Genomic DNA, 24,449 nt, shown 5'->3' with positions numbered 1-24,449 from the left:
TCCATGGGGGGCATTCTACGTCACAGATATGTTGCTGACCTCCACTGTCAGTCCAGATGTTCCTAGGATGTGCCACTGCCACCACTCCTCCCGAGAGCTGCTATGGCAGCCTCCCAACCAGTCTGTCTTCACTGGTGCACCTCCCTCTTAAGGCTGCGGCATGCAACGAGCTGAGCTTAGCTTGGCCTCTCCAACCTCATCAGCTGTTCTCTTCCTCACTCTACAGCAGCCATACTAATTTTCTTCAGCAGGGCCACTGCTCACGTTGTTCTCTTTGACCGGGATGTTCTTCCCCCAGTACTTGTATTGTTAGACAAAGATGCTGGGGTCTCTGTTAAGAGTCCAAGGATCCGCCTTATTTTCTCAAGACATTGTTTCAAGACAGGATGTCATGTTTCCCGAGCAGACCTCCAAGTCACTATGTAGCTGAGAATGCCTGATCCTCTTGAATCTATATTCCAGAGCTGGGAATATTACCATCCCTGGTTTATGCAGTACCAGAGACAACCCCAGGGCCTTCTATATGCTAGACAAGCACCGCACCAGCTAAGCTCTCACGGTGTCTTAAGCCATACAAAAGAATATGAGGATGCAGATGTATACTCTCCTTTAACCAAAACCTCTGGGCTGGCAAGACATTTGAGTATTAAAATTATCACACAGCCGGGCATGGTGGCACACACACTTGTTTGTTCTTAAGACAGGGTTTCTCTGTGTAGTCCTGGACTTGCTTTGTAGTCCAGGCTGGCCTCAAACTCACAGATATCTGCCTGCCTCTGCCTCCCTAAGTGCTAGGGCTAGGGCTGGTGGCACACACATATAATCCCAACATTCTCTAAAAAGAAAGAGGTAGGTAGATCTCTGTGAGTGTGAGACTAGCCTGGTCTACATATAGTGAGTTACAGGACAACTAGAACTGTGTAGAGATCCTGTCTCAAATAATAAACAAAATCACAGACTCTGAGGTTGAGAGTCAATTAGGTACAAACATATAGTATTTACACACAATATTGATCTGTCATATAATAATAAATCAGTAAAAAGTTGGTAAACAACAGAAACCCAGTTTTCTTTTAAGATTTTTAAAGATTTACTTATTATGTATACAGTGCTCTGTCTGCATCTACTCCTGCAGGCCAGGAGAGGGCATCAGGTCACATTATAGATGGTTGTGAGGCACCATGTGGTTGCTGGGAATTGAACTCAGGACCTCTGGAAGAGCAGTCAGTGCTCTTAATCTCTGAGCCATCTCTCCAGCCCACAGAACCCATTTTTCTTTTCTTTCTTTTTCTTTTTTTCCTCTCGAGACAGGGTTTCTCTGTGTAGCTCTGGCTGTCCTGAACTCGCTTTATAGACCAGGCTGGCCTCAAACTCATAGAGATCTGCCTGCCTCTGCCTCTTGAGTGCTGGGATTAAAGGCGTGTACCACCATGCCCAACGAAGAAACCCATTTTCTTTATTTTTATTTTACGTGCATTGGTGTTTTGTCTGCATGTATGTCTGTGTGAGGGTGTCAGATCTTGGAGTTACAGACAGTTGTGAGCTGCCATGTGGGTGCTGGAAATTGAACCCGGGTCCTTTGGAAGAGCAGTCAGTGCTCTCAACCACTGAGCCATCTCTCCAGCCTCAAGAAACCCATTTTCAACAACTTTTCGTAAGGAAAAATGTAGACAATTCATCAGTCCTATTTTAGGAGAAAATTATAGCTGATTAACTTGCCTAATGCCTGTGCTGTTCCAAAATTTCAGTTTGCTCATAGCTATTTGACCCAATCTCATTTCACTGCACCTCTCAGGCCTGGCACACAGCAAATGGTTAGGATCACAGCACTGCAGAGGAAGCAGTACAGAGCAGATGTGTAAGTGTTGTAAGCAGTGGCCTGTGAAGCCTGGGCATTTGCTTCTCCTTCTTCACCTCGTATGTAGCTAAACAGCACTTAGGCTTCTGACTAGCTGGGGCTAGCCTGAGGGGAAAGATGACTAAGAACAGGGCTAGCCTGAGGGGAAAGATGACTAAGAACAGGCGTACACAATGGTTATACTGCATCCTCTTATGCAACGCAAGCTCAGAATCAAGCAGGGAATTTTTGGAGTAGGCAAGGATCAGGCAGGATTCTCAGTGTGTGAGCTTATGCTTGAAGGCCTTCCTGCTTCCTGGGAAAGAATCAGTGTGGAAAAGTATCTCAGGATCTAACTATACGGACTCTGAGCTTTATGAGAAGCAAAGGAGCGAAAGGGACCCAAGGAACTCAGACGGCACAAAAACCCATCCATGTGTGGTATTACTATTTTGTTTTTGAGACAGGGTCTCTATCACATACACACATTTTGAAAGTCAAATGGTTAGGTTTCTAGGTAGTGCTAAGATGAAAAGCTAGATTGGTTTACAGCGGGCAGGTAGTAAAGCCAGTTTTAGACATTCTGATGCGCTTGCTTTCCCTGAAGCTGAGGTTGAAGTATCTTTGAATAAGTTGATTTGTTGTCCAAAAGGAGAGACGGTAGGGTGATGGCAGGCGCTGTTTATGGGCTGGCGTGAGGCTGCCCTGGGACACGTACACCGAAAAGCTCTCACTCCTTGGTGAGTCCTGTCTGTGGCCCACTTTTAGCAATCATTGTATTTACTGAGCACTTCCTACACGCCAGGTCCTGCACTACACAGCTACATGTATCAGCGCATAGAATACGCAAGACTTCTATCAGCGAGGTCCTCTGTGAGCCACTTTCTGGAATACCTGTGCTTCCACAGGGCCCCACCCAGGGAGTGATGAGAAGCACCTCTGCAGCTCTTCAGGCAGATAGCGATCTAAGGACCCAGCAGAAGGTCTAGACCTCTTCATAGGACGTCAGAGGTGGAGTCGCCTGTGGTGTGACTCATCTCTTTATGCCTGATTCTCATCACCATAAGCACTTAGCCTCAGCGCACAGAGCAGCCTCTAAGACACCACAACTGCCTTCCCACTCGATGTTGTGAATGATAGACAACAGTCTCAGAAACAGGATACGCTTCTCCTACGTGAGCCAAAAAACTATTCTTATTTAGTAGTATTATTATAAGCTATTTATTTTTGTACTTCAAGACAGGGTTTCTCTGTGTAGCCCTGACTGTCCTGGAACTAGCTCTGTAGACCAGGCTGGCCTCAAATTCAGAGATCTGCCTGCCTCTGCCTCCTGAGTGCTGGGATTAAAGGTGTGTGCTCCACCTCTGCTCAGCTTCTATATGTGTTATTATTACATTTTAAGGCCAGCCTGGTCTATAAAGCAAATTCCAGGACAGTCTGGGATACACAAAGAAACTAGTCTGAAAAAAACCAAACCAACAAGAACAAAAAATCCCAAAGCAATTTAAAATCTGGAGTGAAGTGCAATCAAGTTCATCACAAAAGAAAACTCCTCAGGCTATTCTGACACAAACAATTTAAGAACTAGTGTTTGGGGCTAGAGATGGCTCAGCAGTTGAGAGCACTGGTGGCTCTTCCAGAGGGCCCAGGTTCCAATCCCAGCACCCACGTGGAGGCTCAAAACCACCCTTAACTCCAGTTCTGATCTGATATTCTGAACTCTGTGAGTACCAGGCGTACATGTGGTGAAGACACACATGCAACCAAAATGCCTACACACGCACACACATGCATGCACACGCACACACACGCACGCACACACAGTGTTCAGTGGTAGAGTGAATGTATGAGCCCCCGGGTTCTGTTCTCAATACATGCACATAAGCACACAAACCCACACAGAACCACTGTTTTAGGTACTCCCCACAACCCCTCCCCCCAAATTGGAAGGAAGGGGGTAATAGCTATCTGGTAATGAGCCTGTGGTGTATCAATTTGAGGAAACGAAGCAATTGTTAACAAGAATACAGTTTATATGCATTTGCACAAAACAATTTCTAATATAGTGCCAATACATAGAACATCTAAAATATGCAGAGATCTTGCCTCTGCCTCCAGTGTATATACCACCATACTCAGCCCGTGTTTGTTTTGTTTTGTTTTCTCTTTTAAACATTTATTTACTTAATTTAGTGTGTGGGTATGGGGCCCCTAAGAAGCCAAATAGAGGTTTGGGAGCTACTTTCAGGAGTTGGTTCTCCCCTCCCACCGTGCTGGTCCCAGGGATTGAACTCAAGGTAATGACAACAGCCTTCATCTACTGAGCCATCTTGCTGGCTCCTGTACAGTGGCTAAGGCAGGATGATTATGACTTTAAGGGGACAGCTGGGTCTACACAGCAATTTCCAGACCAATCAGGGTAATATATATATATAGTGAATCCTTAGCTCAGAAGGAAAAAAACTAAAACCAAACCAAGCCAAAACAAAAAACCCAACTAAACTAAACCAACTGGGCAGGGTGGCACACATCTTTAGCCCTAGCACTCATGGAGCTGAGGCAGAGGCAGGTGGATCTCTGTGAGTTCAAGGCCAGCCTGGATTACATAGTGAGTTCCAGGACAGCCAGGGCTACACACGGAGATTCTGTCTAAAAGCAAGAACACCCACGGAGAGTTCACTGGGTGAAGGTAGGAAAGCCTGACTAACTAAGTTTGATTATCTACACACACACAAAAGCGAAAGAACCAACTCCACAAAAATGTTGTCTGACCAAGACACATATATAAACACATTAATTTTTTAAAATAAAAAACTTTACCTCCTTCAAGAAAAAAAATCAAAGAGACCTTAAAAAACAAAAACAAAAAACCCTCTTAACTTATGAATAGCCTTTTTATGTACGATGCTGCAGAGCAAAGCCAGCCAAGCTACCCCATGTATACTTATATCTTTACTTATTTATTTTTGTAAATAACTTATTTTTAATTTTACGGGCACTGGCGTTTTACCTGCATGTATGTCTGTGTGAGAGTGTCAGGTCCCCTGGAACTGGAGTTACAGATAGTTGAGAACAGCCATGTGGGTACTGGGAATTAAACATGAGACTTCGGAAGAGTAGCCAGTGCGCTTACCTGCTGAGCCATCTCTTCAGCCCCTAATTGTATCTTTAAAAACAGGGACGATGCCAGGCGTGGTGGCGCATGCCTTTAATCCCAGCACTCCAGAGGCAGAGGCAGGCAGATTGCTGTGAGTTTTAGGGCACTCTGGTCTATACTGTGAGTCCAGGACAGCCAAGGCTGAACAGAGAAACCCTGTCTCGAAAAACCAAAAAACCCAAACCAAACCAAACAACAACAACACAAAAGAGGGATGAAAGATAGACCTCAACTCGCAGTTGTGAACACTAGCTACTCTTCCGGAGGATCTGGGTTTGATCGCCGGGACCCACATGACAGCTCAAACACATCTGTAAACTCCAGTCAGAGGGGATCCAATACCCTTTTCTGGCAACAGGCTCAAACATGGCGCACAGACATACATGCAGTCATACGCCCATCCACTAAAAATAAGTAAAATAAAAAGCATGCAGGCAAGCAAGCAAGCAATGTGGGCCTGATGGCAAAACCCCGTAACTCTAGCGATTAGTGAGGCTGAGGCTGGAAGATTACAAGTTCTGGGCCAGCCTGGGCAAATTAGCAAGAGCCTGTCACAAAACAGAAAGTAAAAAGAGGGTTAAGGGTGGGAGTTCAGTGGCCAAGCACTAGCCTACCAGTACAAGGCTCTGGGTTTCAGCCCTAATACCCCCGTTGCCAACTCTGAGTTGTACAAGTAGTGAAGCGGGCCTGTATCCAGTTCTTGGAAAGTGGGCAATGAGAAAGGGGGGCCGGGTATGGTGGCGCATGCCTTTAATCCCAGTGCTGGGGAGGCAGAGGCAGGTAGATTGTTTTGAGTTCGACACCAGACTGGTCTACAAAAATTGAGTCCAGGATAGCCAAGGCTACAGAGAAACCCTGTCTCAAAAAACCAAAATAACAATAACAACAACAATAACAACAACAACAATGATAAAGGATTGAAGGCCTAGGCTATATGAGATCCCATCTAAAATAAAGAAACATTTAAGAATTTAATAGCTGAAATATCCTCTGAGAAAGTGATCAAATTATAATAACAGGAGGAAAACTTTCCTGCTGTCTTTGCACTGTTGACACTAAGTACGTTAATTAATCAACTGGTTTAAGGAATGGGACACAGTTAAATTGGTAAAATGCTTGCCTCATGAGCCAGGCGTGGTGGCACATGCCTTTAATCCCAGCACTCGGGAGGCAGAGGCAGGTGGATCACTGTGAGTTCGAGGCCAGCCTGGTCTACAAAGTGAGTCTAGGACAGCCAAGGCTACATGGAGAGACCCTGTCTCAAAAAACCAAAAAATAAAAAAATGCTTGCCTCATAAGCATAATACTTAAGTTTAATCCCAGAACACATGTTTTTTTTTTTTTTTTTGGTTTTTCGAGACAGGGTTTCTCTGTGTAGCCTTGGCCATCATGGACTCGCTTTGTAGACCAGGCTGGCCTCGCAGAACACATGTTTTTAACAAACCAAACATGGGCATGTTGATTCAAGGCAGACTATGTTCCTGAGCACAACTCAAAGTTGTCCTCTGGAATCCACACTGCACATACATATTATATATTTCAAAACAGAATAAAAGGTTGCTTTTTTCTTTTTCCTTTTTCTTTCTTTCTTTTTTTAAGACAGGATCTCTCTATATAGCCCTGGTTGTCCTGGGAACTCACTATGTAGACCAGGCTGGTCTCAAACTCATGGGAGAGTCACCTGCCTCTGACTTCTAAGCGCTGGGATTAATGGTATGTGCCACCATATCTGGCCAACAAAAAATGATTTAAGTTAAAGGCAAAAAGATCCACTGCTTTGGAGAGAACAAGACACTAACACGCAAGAGATTGAAAGAGCTAGATCAAAGAAGCTGCACAGTGAACAGAATGTGGAGCTGTGAGCTGGCAAAGCCTCTTAGATCATTAACAGAGGGGAAGACAGGAGGGAGCATCTGGCAAGATGATAACCGCTCCAGGTCCTTTCTAAGGTGATGTTAGGTAAACTGAGACCAAAACCAGAAAGCTCAATTTAGCTATATTCAGTTTATTTTGAATTAACCATCTATCAAGAGTGCACATCAAAAGAGTAGAAAAAAATGAAAAGTCCCCGGTACTCGGGAGGGACAGGGATGTGATGTTAGAGGGCCCGCTTAGAGAAGGAAATGTTCTCCAGGCTATGGATGCCATCTTTGTCAATGACCCGCACGCTGAAGGTAGGCAGGTTCAAGATGAAGCGCTTCTGCAGCTGCAGAGACAGGAAGGCATCAGTGAGAAAACATTTACTGAATACAAGACCGAGGCAGGTTCTGTTCTAAGCTAAAAAGGTCAAGTGTAAAACCTCTCCTTTTTGAAAGTGAACTGATATTCTACTAGAGGCAGCCGGTACTCTGTCACTGAAGAGTGTCTGGACAGTAGCTGGAGGCTGCCTGGAAGGCAGTGACCACGACCTGGGAAACGCAGCTGTGAGCCTGCCTCTGTGCACAAGACAATCAATCCAGTGTTTATCCCCACTGTCTGCTACCAATCAGCCTACAGAACACACTTGCTGCTTTCATTTCCCTGCATTAGAAGGACAAGATAAGGGCGTGTGCTCATGTGTGCAGCTGCAGGGATGCTGAGAATGATGTCCACACAACATTCCTAGACTGAGCCATGCCCGCGTCTCTTCCAGTCCAGGTGAAGGCTGCTCTGGAGGAGCAGTCTACGCACGTGGAAGCAGACAGCAGCACTAAGGTGACTACTGACTGAGAAGCACAGCTTGGAAATCTTCACTTCTGTGGCTGCCCTTGCTGAACACTTCCCTAAGAGCCACTAGAGAAGACATCTCTCCACCTGTTCCCTTGGGAGTGCCTGGAAATGACTGTCTCCTCCAGCGTCTGACCCCTCCCCACCTCCCTCCATGTTGCCCATCTCCTTTGCGGCTGAGAACTGGGCAATAACAGCCCAGTCCATTTCCACATGTTTTTCTGGCTAATGGCTCATTCTAGAATCAAGGTCAAAGTTTAAGGAAAGCTGACAATAATGGTTTCCATTAAAAAAAAAAAAAGACAAGGCCTCATTTTGTAGTCTTGGGTGACCTGATACTTGCTATATATACCAGGCTTGCCACCAACTCACAGAAATTCGACCCCCACCTCTGTTTTCTGGAGGACTGGGATTAAAGGCATATATCTTTATGCCTCGCTCTACTTATTTTAAGATCCAAAGGAAAGAAAATCTCAAGAGCACCTGATATTATGGTGCCTTCTTGCTGGCTACCCCTCAGAATATTTATGGGTAAAATCTCTCAGCTGAATGGCTAAGAAATATACGAGCAGGTTCTTGGTATCTCCTGTGGAAAGAAGATTTTAAAAAAGGAAGAGGGAATGGGGAGCTCTGCTCTACAGATGACAGGGTTATACAAGAGGCAAACCGACCAACAGTGCTGCCAGTGCTCTCACCTGCTCTCACCCTCTGCTCCCACTAGACAGTTAATTCATTCTTAGGCCACAAGAAAAATAGAAGAATGAGAAGTCTAATGAGGCTACTTTTTGCCATCTCATCCTGTATCCTTACACTCTTACTACAACAGGCTGAGTTTGGGTCCTTGGCCTCCTAACACGAAGATTTCTTTCCACTTTTTACCCAACATTTCCCAGTTGCTTTCATGGTCATCTACATGCACTGCTAAGGGAAGCTTTTATGGATGGTACAACAGAGTGGTTATGAGATCCTGGGTATTGTCTCTTACAGCAGGGCCTGATTATTACTTGTGTTAAAATCACTTGGTGGCCAGTTAAAACAAGACTCGGTCTCTCCCTACCTACAGCAGATTCAAAACTGGGTGCTGGGCCTACCCCAGGGATAAGGAAAGTTCCCCTAAGCTGGTTCTTACACACAGAGAATTTTGAGCATCACTAGTCTGGACGAACCAGAAAGGAACGGTAATTAATTTAATTTAGTTGTAATTAAACTGTGAAACTGACAGTGATGAGGAGGTGACCGACTGGAGAAAAATAAGCCCATCACCCACTGGTGGCAACATCACATCTGGGCAGTGGGTATTTATTATACCTTCTGGCAAGGAGCAGAAAACAGCAACCAAGAACAGGGATGGTACTTCAAACTGAGACAAAGCATTCTTTCAGGGTCCCCTGGGAGCTACTCACCTCCTCCAGACATTTCTTAAGAAGCTCCACTGCCCTCTCACGTGAGATAGCTGAAAGAGAACAGAGGTCAAGCACTGAAGGCTGTCACGTGTGCAGCTTTTAACAGCTTGTGATTAAATTTCAAACTTCCTCAGGTTCTGAGTGCCACACAAGTGCAAATGGCAATGCTCAGCTCAGACTTCCAGCCTGCAACAAACTTACTCCATATGCAGAAGAGGGTCCCCCAGACTCGTGTTCCCACAGCCGCGAGCCATTACAAATTGATTTGCTACAGAAAAGGGTAAGCATGACGGAATTCTGTCTCCCTGGCCTGGCCCCGCCTCTGAAGAAGTCCAGCAGCCTGCCTCCCTTTCATAGCTCACCCTCACCAGTCCCCTTTAGTCCAGCTTAAATCAATTCCATCTGCCCTTGCCAGCTGCAAATCAGGGAGAGGGAGGACAAGGCCAGCGTTTCCTCCTTACTCTCCCAGCTGGGTCTCAGGTTAACAATAGGAAGACAAATAAGAGGATGGGACAGAGACTCTTCTAAGCAGGATCCAAAGGGATTGTTGGTAAGCATGGCAAACTGGGTTGACATATTATGCACTGGGCTTCAAGGGTGGCTGGTGGTTATTTTGGTGGAGGAATCAGCTGTATTACTGACAGATGCCAAATCAAGAGACAGTCACCAGGAGGCCAGGGTAATTCTTTTCAGGATGTGGCCTGGAGCTCTAGCATGGCTAAGGTTGAGTGAGAGGGCAGCACCAAAAAGAAAAGAATATGCCAATTGTTATGATGCCGCCAAGAAAGATGGGGTGTAAGGAGAAAAGTGGTTAACTGTGCTGCAATGATAGCCGGTGAGAGCTAGAATTTCACGTCCTCTGTCCACAGTGGCCATAGCCAGAGATTGGGGTCAGGAGATAGAACGTAGTACAAGAGCACTACTTATCAAGTAAAGAAACGAGTTTATTTGCTGAAGGGAATGGCCTTCAAAAGTTTTGATGTTTACAAGATCAAACATGTCCATAAACTGGTTTATTCCCTCACTTTCTATAGCTGGGATGTCAATATTACCTAGGTAGAGGAAAATGAATGTACGTGAAGTTATAGGACTGAGTAAAAAAGTTTTACTCATGATGACATTTACTCTAGACCCCTTTAACACAAAGTGAAACCCAGCTCCAGAGAGAGGAGTATCTTATTCTGGTTAGCAGGAAGACTTTTTATCAATAAGGCTTTGAAGACTCTACTGACCCACAGGAGAGAGAACAGCTTCCAGAGAGGCACTATCCTCTGTCTAGGAAGCAGCAAACCGACTCTGAGGTTTGGCAAGCCTGAGAAGCAGCTAAGGGTTGGCTCTGCTGCTGCTCTCTTCCTAGAGTGCCAGTTCTTACTTGGTGTGTAGTATCGGTCAAGGATACTGAGAGTCAGGAAGGCACCATAGCCATGAGCTGCAAAAGGAGCCTTGGCCAAGGCTGCCAGGTAGTCCATGTAGTAAAGTGCTGGCCCTCCGTGCTCATCATAGCCAGCCAGGAGGAGGTTCACATGATATGGGGTCTGCAAAGGAAAGACATAGCAAAGTGCTGCTTAGAGAATAGAACACCAATAATACAAACAGAAGCATTCTGGCTCTTGACCAAGTATTAGCAACAACTGGCTAAATCATAGTGGAAATAAAAATGCAAACCTACCTGGAGGACTTCTAATATGGTCAGAGTAAAGGAAAAGCTTTTTTGTTTCAGTTTAAAGCCAAGCCTATGGAAAAGAACCTGATATGGGCAGTCAAGATGGCTCAGCAGGTAAGGGGACTTACAGCCAAGCCTGATGGTCTGAGTTTGATCCTAAAACCTGACTCTACACACACACACACACACACACACACACACAGAGAGAGAGAGAGAGAGAGAGAGAGAGAGAGAGAGAGAGAGAGAGACAGACAGACAGACAGACAGACAGACAGACAGACAGACAGACAGACAAAGATCGGCCTGAGTGCTGGGATCACAGGTGTGTGTCACTGTACCCGGCTTGAGAGAGAGATTTTTAAGAGCCTGATATAATAGCACTTCTAAGGCACAGATGTTCTTGAGTCATTCTCTCTCTCTCTCTCTCTCTCTCTCTCTCTCTCTCTCTCTCTCTCTCTCTTTTTGGTTTTTGAAGACAGGGTTTCTCTGTGTAGCCATGACCATCCTGGACTTGCTTTGTAGACCAGGCTGGCTTTGAACTTACACTGATCCACCTGTCTCTGCCTCCCCAGTGCTGGGATTAAAGGCGTATGCCACCACTGCCCGGCACATTCTTTGTTTTGTTTTTTGAGACAAGGTTTCTCTATTTTGGCCTTAAATTCACAAGATCCACCTGTCTCTGCCTCCTGCGAGTTGGGATTAAAGTTGTGTGCCACCATGGTCATTCTTTACTTGGTTTCAGTCACTGAAACCAAGAGCCTGGAATAACCACCTTTAATCCCAGGACGTGGGAGACAAAGGCAGGCAGATCTAAGTTCCAAGTCAGTCAAGGCTACATAGTGAGACCCTGTTTCAAACAACAACAGCAGCAACAAAAAGAGCCCAACAAACAATTATTTGTCAGGCCAGGGACTATGTCCAATCATGTCATTCAAAATGAGCAAGGTAGTAAGCCTAGCAGTTCAGGACTGCGGCCAGCCTGGGCAATACAATGAGGCATATCTCAAAAACAAACCAAAACAACCCCAAATACCTTACATCCCTCCAAAACCTCATCCCATAACTTAGTATCAAGCAGTAAGCTGTATGTTCTATAATTATGGAGAGGGGAAAGGTAGGAGTATAGCAGGTCTCAAATATTTAAGTTAAAGTCAGTAGATTTCTCAACTCAGGAAGTAACAAGAGTTTGTGATGACACAAAGCAATCCCAGAGGTGAAGATCTAAATGTATTGTTACTATTTTTCTTTTTAAATGGCATTTGTTTATCATACGTGTGTGTACATGTACAACATTTTTCTTTTCTTTTGGAAAACTCCATTTACTTATTGTGTGTCTCTGTAGGTTAGAGGACAACTCTGTGGGTCGTCTTTCTCCCGCCACCATGTGGGCCCTGGGATTAAACTCAGGCTATCATGCTTGGTGGCAAGAGCCTTTCCTCACTGAGCCATCCCACTAGTCCAACACCTTTCTGGTATAAGAAGATTCCTTTAAGATGAACAAATCTCCTCTTCATCAATGAGATAAATTTAAAAAATGGTTGTTCTTTACATTCAATAAATATTTGTTTTTCAGACTACCTGTAAATCTAAAAACACAGATTATTTACAGTGAACCTTGGCTAAATCTGCCTTGTTCTTCCAAGTAGGCAGTTCCTGTTCCTGTATCCACCTGTCTATGCCCCAGAGACAAGTGGTGGGAATCCTTTTTTGTGGACTTCCTTTTCCTTTACTCTTGTGTTTCTTTCTTTCTTTCTTGTTTTGTTTTTTGAAACAGGGTTTCTCTGTGTTAGCGTTGGCTGTCCTGAACTCGCTTTGTAGACCAGGCTGGCCTCGAACTCACAGCGATTAAAGGTGTGGGATTAAAAGTGTGCACCACCACGCCTGGCTACTCTTGCGTTTCTTGTATCTGCTTCAGAGGGCAGCAGGCACACTTTGCCTGTGGTTTATGCACATGCCTACACTTCTGCTTCCATTCAATTAAATGAGACATAACGGAACATGAAGTTGGAACCACCACTGACTCCAAAAGAGACATGGCATATTCTTTGCACACTGACCATTGTGGCACAATGTACCTTAAAGAAACTCACGGAGAACAAGAATATACCTACTGGAATCCTACCAACCCAGCTGTGCTACTAAGTATAAGAGTTCCTGATGTCCCTTAAAAACTACAGGAGCTCTAGCCTCCAAACAGGCTCCCACCCACAGAGTAAAACACCAGACAACTCACGGGAATAAGAATTAGCCATCAGCAGTCGGGACTTCTCGGAAAATAACTGCCAGCCTATCATCTTTCCAATGGGGCACGCTGTACTAAGCCATGCTCTGGAACTGTTCTTGGGGTGGAAATATTCCCTAAATTGCTAGAGTGTTAGCTACATCCTAATCTTTGGATAACTCACTCTAAACAACAACAAAAGCTAAAGATAAAAATAACATATATATTCATAAAGCGTGAAAACAGTATTGCAGTCTGACAGACATAGAATATTGTGATGGTTTTGTTTTTTGTTTTTTGTTTTTTCCTTTCAAGACAGGGTTTCTCTGTGTGGCCTTGGCTGTCCTGGCCTCACTTTGTAGACCAGGCTGGCCTCGAACTCAGCAATCTGCCTGCCTCTGCCTCCCAAGTGCTTGTGATGTTCTTACAGTTAAAATTAGGAGAAGAATTAGGGAGGGGGAGAAAAAGAATAATCAAGAGCTTTTAATTAGCATTCTTTCCCCCAAGAGAATTCAGGATAGTTTCTTACCTGTCACAAAGTTTAATCTTTTTTTCTAAGTGTATAAGTTACTCTTCCCAACTCAGTATAGCTAGACTACCCATTGCACAGTTACCAAAACAATTTTACCAAGTTGCATGGTGTATCCAGGAATCCATACAAACACTCAAAGAGGCCTCAAGCAGCACAGTCCAGATATATTTTATCTAATGAAGCTTTTGCCTATGAGATTAAATCGTGTTTCAGCCAAGAAGAGACTTGATACCCTATGAGCATATACAGGGGGAGGTAATCCCCCTCAGGAACAGTCATAGGGGAAGGGAATAATGGGAAAATGGGAGGGAGGGAAGAATGGGAGGATACAAGGGATGGGATAACCATTGCGATCTAACAAGAATTAACAAAAAAATTTTTTAAAAATCATGTTTCAGAACTATTCACGTTACTCAAGAGCCATCACCAGACTTTACACAAAATCCCATGTAAACACAAGTCCAGAGGCAACCGTGTTTCTTACTTGATCTACATAATATAATTTATTTATGCTTAAGCATCTCATATACACGCGGTGAAGTTGGTAGTTAGAAACCACAACTTGTGGTATAGAAGATAACTCACAAATATTGTGTGACTTCGAATTACCAACTTTTGCATGTGTGAGATGCTGAAGCATAAATAAGTGGTGTTATCTAGACTAATTAAGTCAATACATCTGTGCAACAACTTGCAGATTCAGAAATTCTGACAATGTTCCATCAAAGACTTTTGATTTACACTAGTTTTGTTTTGTCTTTAAATTTTAAATAAATTTTTGTTTGCTGTTATTGTTTTCCTGGAATTAGATCAATTCTGAGTAATTCATTTTTGTGCTATCCTAAGTGGTACTGGATCCATCGGAACTGGAGTTACAGACATTGTGAGCTTCCATATGGGTATCCTGATCTGAACCAGGTCCTCTGCAAAAACAGTACTCTTAACTACTGAACCATCTCTTCAGCTCCAAAGGCCCCATTTCTGAGAAGCACTTCAAGTTTAAACCAAATACATGCATCTCCATAAGTAGATTGACTCCTTTTCTTCCCAGCCTCCCTCTAGACATGAGCTGCTAAGAAGAAAAAAGTTTAGGATGCAAGTTAGACATTAAGTACCAAGTAAAGAGGGAACAGGCAACTTCTGAAGGGCCATGCAGCAAAGAGCTGGGCATGAGTCTGAATTCCAGCTCTATTAGCACGTGTGTTACCTTAGAAAAAGTTCTTAGCCTGTCTGAATTTTAGACTCTCAACTGAACTATGGGATAATGCTCAGTACAAAAGGGCAGCAGTAAAGGTCAGATATAATGTGTGGTAAGTATCTAAAACAGTACAGGCTTAATAGGTGATAGATATTATTATCAAGGAAATAAAACAACCTTAGACATAAAAAGAATAAGTAACTGGGAAGGCAAGCACTCCTGGCACAAGGCAAATTCCTTACAAGTATGTGTCTTTATGAAAGGATACAGAGAGATGTTTATTTAAAAGTGCCTAGCACACTGTCTGAAACATGGGAACAAAGTAGTAAATGAGTTTCCAAGTCTCAGCCAGGAGATGGTGGAGCCATTTAGTTCTGCACTTGGGAAGCAGAAGCAGAAGCAGGTGGTCTCTGTGAGCTCCAGGCCAGCCTGGTCTACAGGGGACAGCCAGGACTACACAGAGAAACCCTGTCTGGGAAAAAAACCAAAAGAGGAGTTTCCTAGTGTCTCCTTCCTAGGATTCTTTACCCTGCCCTAAGGTTAACAGATGTGCACAGCTGAAAGCCATCATATTAGACAGTTACAGTATTATTTTATTTACTTCAGGGTCAGTCTACCCTAGGTCCCCAGAAAAAACTGGAGACCCACATTTGGAAACTAAGTCAACACATATTAAGTATCTTCATGCTGTGTCTTGCAGGTGCGCCTATCCAAGCATTGAGTGTCACTTTCCAGCCGATGTTCTCTTCCTTATTTCCTATACACACTGTCATTTGGAAGAACTTGCCTAACTACTGAGAAGTGCAAACACCAACGACTAGATCACAAATCCTGTCTTTTACCAAGCAACCTCTACTCTGTAAAACACGGAAGATAAAGTTAGAAGGTCTGCCGGTGGAGACCTGTGAGTTAATGACTAGAAATTTCCTACAGCAAAGGCTGAGATTAAACAGTATAGATATTTTAACTAACATACTCAGCTATCCATCTAGTAAGTGAGCCCAAGCATTTAGTTATGGTACTCCCAAACAGTAGCACGAGAACCAGTGGTTTGCAAACACTAACATGCTTAGATTTAGAGTTAAGTTGTGTATGATATACAAATAAAAAAACTTTAGAGCTGGGCGTGGTGGCGCATGCCTTTTAATCCCAGCACTCGGGAGGCAGAGGCAGGCCGACTACTGAGAGTTCAAGGCCAGCCCGGTCTACAAAGCGAGTTCAGGACAGTCAGGGCTACAGAGAGACCCTGTTTCAAAAATAAAAACCAAAAAACTTCAAAAAAATCATATGGGGGCTTTAAAATTTTTTTTATTTATTATTATGTATACAGTGCTCTGCCTGCATATATACCCACAGGGCAGAAGAGGGCATCAGATCACATTATAGATGGCTGTGAGCTACCATGTGGTTGCTGGGAATTGAACTCTGGACCTCAGGAAGAGCAGTCAGTGCCCTTAACTGCTGAGCCATCTCTCCTGCCCCTCATATGGGGACTTAAAAATAACTTTTAGCCTCTCGAATAAGAGATTACGGCTGGGCATGGTGGCACATGTCTTTAATCCCAGCACTTGGGAGGCAGAGGCAAGTGGTTCTCTGTTAAGTCTGAGGCCAGCCTGGTCTATAAAGCGAGTCCAGAACAGCCAGGACTATAAGAGAAAGCCTGTTTCGAACAACCAAAAAAGATATTACAAAATTCTGCCTTTCTCCTTTTGGGAGGCAGGTGGAGACAGGGTCAGGTTCTATATCCCTAGCCAGCCTGAAACTTACCAGGTGGAGTAGGCTGGTCTTGATTTTGTTGTGAGCATTGTCTTATCTCTTCACTGTGGGGATTATAGACACGCCCAGTTAAAAATTTTTGCCTCCTGGCCAGGAAGCGGCAGCCCGCACCTTGGGCTCCAGCGTTTGAGGGCAGAGGCAGGCAGACCTCTGAGTGTGTTGTGCAGGATTAGACAGATATATTCTCCTCTGAAGAAGCTCACGATAAACTGTGAAGCCCCAGGCCATTTTAATATTCCCTGTAAACACATGTGAGGTGCCCAGTGCAGCGCCTCATACACAGGAATATCAAGACCTAACTACTCTCACCTGCTCACTTTTAAGATTTGACTGTATTAACAGATTTGAGTAGGCAATAAAAAGATCAAGAAGATGCTACCACAGAGAACATAATTATCTACCTTATGGTTGCCATAGGGATAGCATTTAGCTGGGTACTAGCCACGAAGTCTCTTATGTGCTTCTTCCTGGGGTTGAGATGGACTAAGGTCCCTCTGTGCCCCGAGAACTACAGAAATAAGCTCAGTTCCACGTGTGGCTCTTGTACACTTGGGAGTGGGGAGTGTACAGCACACACAGAAACCTGACTTCTCTTAGATAGAACACTGCCTTCCTTCTAACTTTTGTGCTTACGCCTCTTGTCTGTTTCCTCTATCATGAAAAAGAAGCACTGTAGTGATTAAGAAGTGCGTGAAATTCCATAAATTTTACAGCTAAAGAGAACAGTTGTGACAAATACACTGAAACAACAAAATCAGCGACTATCAGAGTCTGGGCGGTGACAAGCAGCGGTGTGACATCTGGCGGAAGCCAAAGTCACAGCAAGGGGGAGAGAGGTGGGCGTGAGGAAGCATCCTGCCGAGCGTGGACACAGAAAAGGAGAGGAATTGACAGTCTTCTTTTGGAGCCAGGCCAGCCTTTGCCACCTCTAATTGAATGGATGACATTACTATGACTGAGGGGTCTTGAAGAATGATGCAGTTTCTTTGGAGGCCATATAGCACCCTGGAATGCTAAGCACTGTGGGAAGCTTCTTCTGTGCTTGGCAGGTCAGTGTGTGGAAGTAGATACTAAATCATCATGGGACAAACAAGACGAGCATTTTAATCAATGGACTTCTAAATATATTAAACAGACAATACATACTGAAAAGAATAATTTTTTGGGTGGTGGTGATAATTAAACCCAGGGTCCTGTGCATGCTGAATACACAGTTTAGCATTCCTTTAGCCCCATGCCTGATATTTCTTTTAGTCTACTCCTAAGATTCCACCTTTTTTGTTTGTTTGTTTGTTTGTTTTGGATTTTTCGAGACAGGGTCTCTCTGTGTTAGCCTTGGCTGTCCTGGACTTGCTTTGTAGACCAGGCTGGCCTAGAACTTAGTTATCCGCTTGCCTCTGCCTCTCGGGTGCTGAGATTGAGATTAAAGGTGTGCGCCACCACGCCCAGTTTAAGAGTCCACTTTTTATCCTATGAGATATCTCATAAAAATGCAGTTTGTGTGTTCAGAGACCTATGAGCTCACTGAGCTTACCCAGAATTCCATTTATACATGGGCCTAATATTCAAAGAGAAGAGTGGTTCACACGGGTCCTGAGCATCAGTCAAGACCAGAATTCAGTCCTGTATGCATTCACTCTTGTATGCTTTCTCAGGAAACCGCTCTGCCTCCACAAAATGGAAATTAGGTTAAATGAATGATTCAATATATAGCTGTGAGTTTCCTTCCTTCCCTCCTTCCTTTCTTTTTAGTTTTTTGAGACAGGTCTTTCTATGTAGCCCTGGCTGTCCTGGAACTTGCTCTGTAGACCAGGCTGGCCTCGAACACATGAAGCTCCACCTGCCTCTGCCTCCCTAGTGCTGGGATTAAAGGCGTGCGGCAGCAACACAACAGCTGCGAGTTTCATACTCAAATATTCCCCAGTTTTTTATACTAGCACCCACTGTTCTGCATGTCACTCACCACATCAGCTGTGAGCACTAATACATTTTGGCCCTAAGAGCAGAGCTAATGTCACAGCTGTGATTCTTCTATAAGGTCTAAAGCTACCAAGTATCTCTAGGAGCTACTCAATAAATACTGTGACATCAATACCTTAATTGCTTTGTCAATATCCATTTTTCCTTCATTACTAAGTAAACTGGATCAATTACTGTTTTCCTACACTAGTGCTCTGAACCCTCAATTAGGAGCACTGATCTAGTTCTTCAATAACCAACAGAATCTACTACCCTTGGGTGGTTTCAGAGTATAATTTTAAAATTCTAATTCTGCCACTTTAATAACAGATTAAAAATACTTGTTGGTGCATGAGTGCCACGGTACACATGTGGACACCTGTGGGAGTCTAGCTCTCTCTTAATACCATTTGGGTTCCAGAAACCACACTCAGACATGGTGGCAAGCGTCTTTATTTGCTGTGCTACCCTGCTGGCCCTAATTACAGATTTTCAAATTTAAAATAAAATTCACCTCAAACATTTTAAAATTCAACAACTTCCAACTATTACGATGAAATACTTTTACTTGATCTAAGATATTATGGCCACTATTCCTAAGCAATACAGAATAATTTCTGTAAGACAAGAGTCTTAGTAACCCATGTTTGCCTGGAACTCTCCAAGCAATTTTCCTGTCCCAGGCCTGCAGCACTGAGATTACAGGAATGAGCCACCAAATCCAGACAAGATCGTTCGTAGACTCAATCTCTTTTACAAAAATCTTTAGTCAGAGCCTGTAAAAGTTCCCTGGAGTACAGCCTGGCATGGTGGCTCACACCTTTAATCCCAGCACTTGGGAGGCAGAGGCAGGTGGATCGCTGTGAGTTCAAGGCCAGCCTGATCTACAGAGAGAGTCCAGGACAGCCAGGGATACACAGAGAGACTCTGCTTCGAAACCACCCCGCCTCCCAAAAAAAAAAAGTTCCCTGGAATTATAAGACAGGATAACTATGAAACAGTCAGCTACTTAACCAGTTTCATCTGATCCCAGGTGGGTGGCACATGCCTGTAATACCAGCACTTGGGAGATGAAGCAGGGGCATAAAAAGTTCAAGGTCACTCTCATAAGCATTAAATTTAAGGCCAGCTGGCTTCATATGAACTCCTCTAAAAAGGAAAAAACAAAACAAAACAAACAAACAAAACAACAACAACCAGTTTATAACCACAGAGGAGACTCTGAAAACTTAGCATTTTAGGACAGTAACTGACATTTGTATGTTTGATGAACTAGGATGGAACGGAAAGAGAGAACATTTGAAGGGGGACTGTAGTAGCCTAGATAGAGGATAAAGAGGGCTAACCTGTGGCAGAAGCAGGGGTGAGGCAGATATGTGGTGAGACTGAGGGACAGAAAATACAATGAAGGGCTATGACTTTCAATGGGGGGAAGTTGTGCTGGAAAAAGAAAATGGGGTACAGTCAAAGGCAGTGAGGACGGTTTACTAACACCAACACATAATGCTCTCATATATGGGGAACAGTAAACAACCACAACAGGACACATGGTAGAACTATACGTAGGTTACTGTAACAGCACAAACAACTTGAGGGTCACATTCATGTGAGAGAATGGGGTGAAGGGTGCAGAGAAAATTCCCTGATAAATGCTCAACTGAGCTTAATCAGCAGTAAAGAGTCAACCGTGGGAAATGCAGGTGTTCTCTGGAGAGAATCCTGCAAAGACACAGATACAAGGAGAACTCAAGAAGGTCAGCCTGGCTATGAGAGTTGGAATTTGAAGGCAGTTTCCTTTATAATCCTTAATCCTATTGATAAAAACAAAACAAAACTAAAAACCCCTACAAGTTAAACTAACTAGAATCAGAATCTTGCACTACGTTTTACAAATAAACTTATCCACTGTAAGACTCAAAACTGCTTATAACCATGGACTCAGGCAGCCTCTACAGGAGACAGCAATTCCCAGCCTTGACTGTGCTTTGACTTTGTTTCTAACATTAAAACCAACAGGCTGGGGATATGGCTCAGACTCAATCTCCAGCACCATGTAAAAAAGTCAGGCATAGCAGTGTGCAACTGTAATCCTGGTGCCAGGGAGGCAGAGACAGGAGCACCTTAGGACTTGATGGCCAGCCAGGTCACCTGAATCTTCTAAATTCCAAGCGAGTAAGATCCCATCTTTAAAAACAAAAACAACAACAACAAAAACAAGATAAACAGCATTAAGGAAGACATTCAAGGGCGACTGGTGGCGCATGGCTTTAATCCCAGCAGAGGCAAAGGGATTTTTGTGAGTTTGAGGCCAACTTCAAACCTCAGGTCTACAGAGTGAATTCCAGGACAGGAACCCTGTCTTGAAAAACCCAATCCAACCCCACCCCACCCCCCAAAAAAGGAAAAAGAAAAGATAGCTGGAAAGATGGCTCAGTGGTTAAGAGTGCATATTATGGTAGGTGTCGGGGAGCATGACCTTTGGTTCCAGCACTCAGGGAGCAGGTGCAGGTGGATATATGGGAGCTGGAGCCAAGCCTGGTCTAAACAGTCAGCTCTTGGCCAACCAAGGCTACAAAGGGATCCTTTCTCAAAAATATATAAAATAAATAAATAAAGATAAGAGTTAGAGAAAGAGAAGACATGAGGTCAGTCCCCAGGACCTGTAAGTGTTTATAACTTGTAACTCCAGCTGCAGGGGATCCAGTATCTCTGGCCTGTAAGGGCACGTGCACTCCCCTGCATCTGCCCCATCATACCCAGAATTAAAAATAAATATATATTGGCTCAAGAGATGGCTCAATGGTTAAGAACACCTGTTGCTCTTGCAGAGGATCTAAGTTTGATTCTCAGCACCCACATGGTGGTTCACAATCATGCATAACTTCAATTTCAGGGGATCCAATGCCCTCTTCTGATTTCTTCAGGAACCAAGCACACATGTGGTACACAGATACACAGGTAGGCAAAACACTCATACACACTAAATAAAATAAGTCTAAACAACATTTAAAATAAAATAAATCTGCGGCTGGAGAGATGACTGAGTGGTTAAGAACACTTGTTCTTGCAGAAGAACCAAGTTCATTTCCCAGCACCCACACAGTGGCTCACATCAGCTCTAATTCCAGTTACATGGGATCTGACACCCTCTTCTGACCTCCATAGAGACTAGGTATGCTTGTGGCACAAACGCATAATATATACAAGTCAAGCACTTACACACATAAAACAAATTTTTAAAAAATCTTAAAAGCTCAAACCAGCTAGGTGATGGTGGTGGTACAAACCTTTGATCTCAGAACTGAGTTCCAGGATAGCCAGGGCTACAGAAAAGCCCTGTCTTGAAAGAAGAAACAACAACAAAACACCCCCTCAAACCAAAGAGATAAAAACCACTAAACATCTGCTGTGGATATAGCTTAGTGATTCAAAACTTCACTACCATGCATGAGGCCCTAGGTTTAACCTCTCGTAACTCAATCAGTGTCTATAAATGTCCATGCTACACTGAGAACAAAGGAAGCAATATGCCTTAAATGGAATAACCACTGGACTTTCAAAAACCCTATATGAGAAATGTCCAACCATATATTTTTTTCTCACTGTCTTAGGCATTTTTTGAATGTACATTGCTCCACTTCGAGTCTCAAATGCCCAACCCATTTGTCTAATAGTTATGAGGAATCACGGTGCTTGCCTGTGTTGAAGTTCCTACAAGTAAACTGTTAAGTACTAAATAAATCTGAATTGTAGGACGCAAAAGAAAGAAGGAGTTGGGGAGAAAGAGAGCCGGATGTGGTGGTTCATGCCTTTAATTCCAGCACTTTGGAGGCAGAGGCTAGCCTGGTCTACAAAGTGAGTTCCAGGACAGCTAGTGCTACTTACAAAGAAACCCTGTCTCCGGGGAGGGGGGGAGAAAAAAAACAAAACCAAAACAAACAATAAAGAGAGATTAAATAGCATGTGATCTCAATGTTTCTATTTAACAAAACTGGATTTTAAAGTCCACCCCACAAAAAAGTCAAAATGCTATCAATTTTATTTCTCTAAAGCCATTGCTAAGCTCTATTAAAAGCTGTAACCCTACCGTAATTAGAAGTTGAGAAATTTAATGAGTTGAAATGCAACATGGCACAGATGCCTTATTATACCAACTAGTTAACACAGTATTTGTTTTCTACATTAATTTTACTTGCTAATCAAAAATACTGCTTTCTCCCAAATAACATCAAAATAAAATTGCTGACCCTGCAATGGCAAAACCAACACCACATTTGCAACAAGGCCGCTTGGATCCTTTCTCATGGGCCGGCAGTTTCTAGGACAAATGTAGGGTTCCATGAACATTCAAGTGAGCTCCTAAAACTCAAATGCAGGAGCCATGTCTTGCTACAGACACACACAACACAAGGTACATATTAATTGTCTACACTGAGCATATCTATGAATATCTAGGAATGCTGAACACAGAACAGATCTATCCCTGAGTTAACAGATAAGACACTCCTGGAAGAGAATATTTAGAATATATATGACTGTCGATGTTCTTAGATGTCACCAGTGTACATGAGAATAACAATAAAGTCCTGAAGAAGGAAGAATACTTAGGAGCCCTTCTGTGAAAACAGTGCTCTCCCTATGAACACCGCACATCCAACGTAAGCTATCCTTAAAGCCAGGTGGGTATGTGGACTAATAAATCTCTCTATTCTTCCAATAAACTAAACCAACAGCTTTTCCTTTCTTTCTTTTTAGAGACAGGTTTTCTCTATGTAGACTTGGCCGTCCTAAACTCTATTTATAGACCAGGCTGACCTCCAACTCACAGCGATCCACCTGCCTCTGCCTCCTTGAGAGCTGGGATTAAAGGCATATGCCACCACGCCTGGCTTAACCAAGAAACAGCTTTTCAGACAGGCCCACTACTTTTTTGTTTTGTGTTTTATAATTTATTTATTCTTTTTTGTTTTGGTTTGGTTTTTTCAAGACAGGGTTTCTCTGTGTAGCCTTAGCTGTCCTGGACTCACTTTGTAGACCAGGCTGGCCTCAAACTCACAGCGATCCGCCTGCCTCTGCCCCCCAAGTGCCAGGATTAAAGGCGTGTGCCACCACCACCCGGCTGATTTATTTATTCTTATTTTGTGTGTATGTGTTTGTCTCCATGGCATGTTATACATGTATATCGGATGCATGCCTGTGCCTAAGGAGGCTAGAAGAGGCATTCGGATCCACTGGAACTGGAGTTACAGGTGGTTGTGAGCTGTGACATCGGTGCTGAAACCTGAGTCCTCTTTAACCACTGAGTCATGTTGCTAGGCCCGGCCCACTACAATATGATAACATAGTCCACCTCTTAAGTTGCAATCTCTTGAGATCCCTCTACAACTCTCAGCCTTATTTACCAAACTATAGATTTCTATATACCAATAGAATGTCATGTATTTACATTATTTTTAAAAATCAGCAATACCCTAATTTGTATACTGTGTCCTATTAAGACAGAATTAAGAGTGAGCGGGTTAGAGAACTATCTGTTGTTGCCCTGAAAAATCTGCAAACGCTAACACACTCTCACCCGCCCTGGTCTGCTGCCAGTTTTCCCTTTGTTGCATCTTTTGTCTTTCAAAGCACAGGTTAAACTCTGTTCCCAGAACACCCTGTGTACACATGTATTCTAGCACTTTCATTCTCCAGTACAATTGACTTTTTACTTCTCCATTTCCCTATCTGAATGCACATATTGAACTTTGTACCTGTTTCCTCAGCTCCAAAGACAGTGCAGGTTGGAGACCTGCTGAATGAATGACTGGTAGAAATTAAAGACCATCTTACTAAAATAAGCCCGACCCCTATTCAAAGGCTCCAGAAAGGAGTTATGAGGTTCTGTTATTCAGAGACTATTTTATTAGGGTTGGGGACTGAGCTCAGTGATGAGCACCTGCCTGGCAAGCACAAGGCCGTAAGTTTGATTCTCAGCTCCCTCACACAAGAACAAAA

At 43.6% G+C, this 24,449-nt stretch overlaps 1 protein-coding gene across 1 annotated transcript in view; it reads right to left on the bottom strand.

The window, feature by feature from the left end:
- Positions 1–7,071: 7,071 nt before the first annotated feature.
- Positions 7,072–24,449, bottom strand: part of Psmb2 (proteasome 20S subunit beta 2) — a 36,487-nt gene continuing 19,109 nt past the window's right edge. Inside the window, exons 4-6 of the mRNA XM_051171182.1 lie at positions 10,476–10,638; positions 9,104–9,153; positions 7,072–7,200 (exon numbers count right to left, since the gene is read on the bottom strand). Of these exons, the coding sequence (XP_051027139.1) occupies positions 7,093–7,200; positions 9,104–9,153; positions 10,476–10,638 (321 nt within the window). The 3' untranslated portion in view covers positions 7,072–7,092. The remainder of the gene's footprint in view (positions 7,201–9,103; positions 9,154–10,475; positions 10,639–24,449) is intronic.

The sequence above is a fragment of the Acomys russatus genome, chromosome 29 (genome assembly GCF_903995435.1).
Source record: "Acomys russatus chromosome 29, mAcoRus1.1, whole genome shotgun sequence".
Taxonomy (NCBI): Eukaryota; Metazoa; Chordata; class Mammalia; order Rodentia; family Muridae; genus Acomys; species Acomys russatus.
This window is presented reverse-complemented; position numbering and strand designations above follow the sequence as displayed.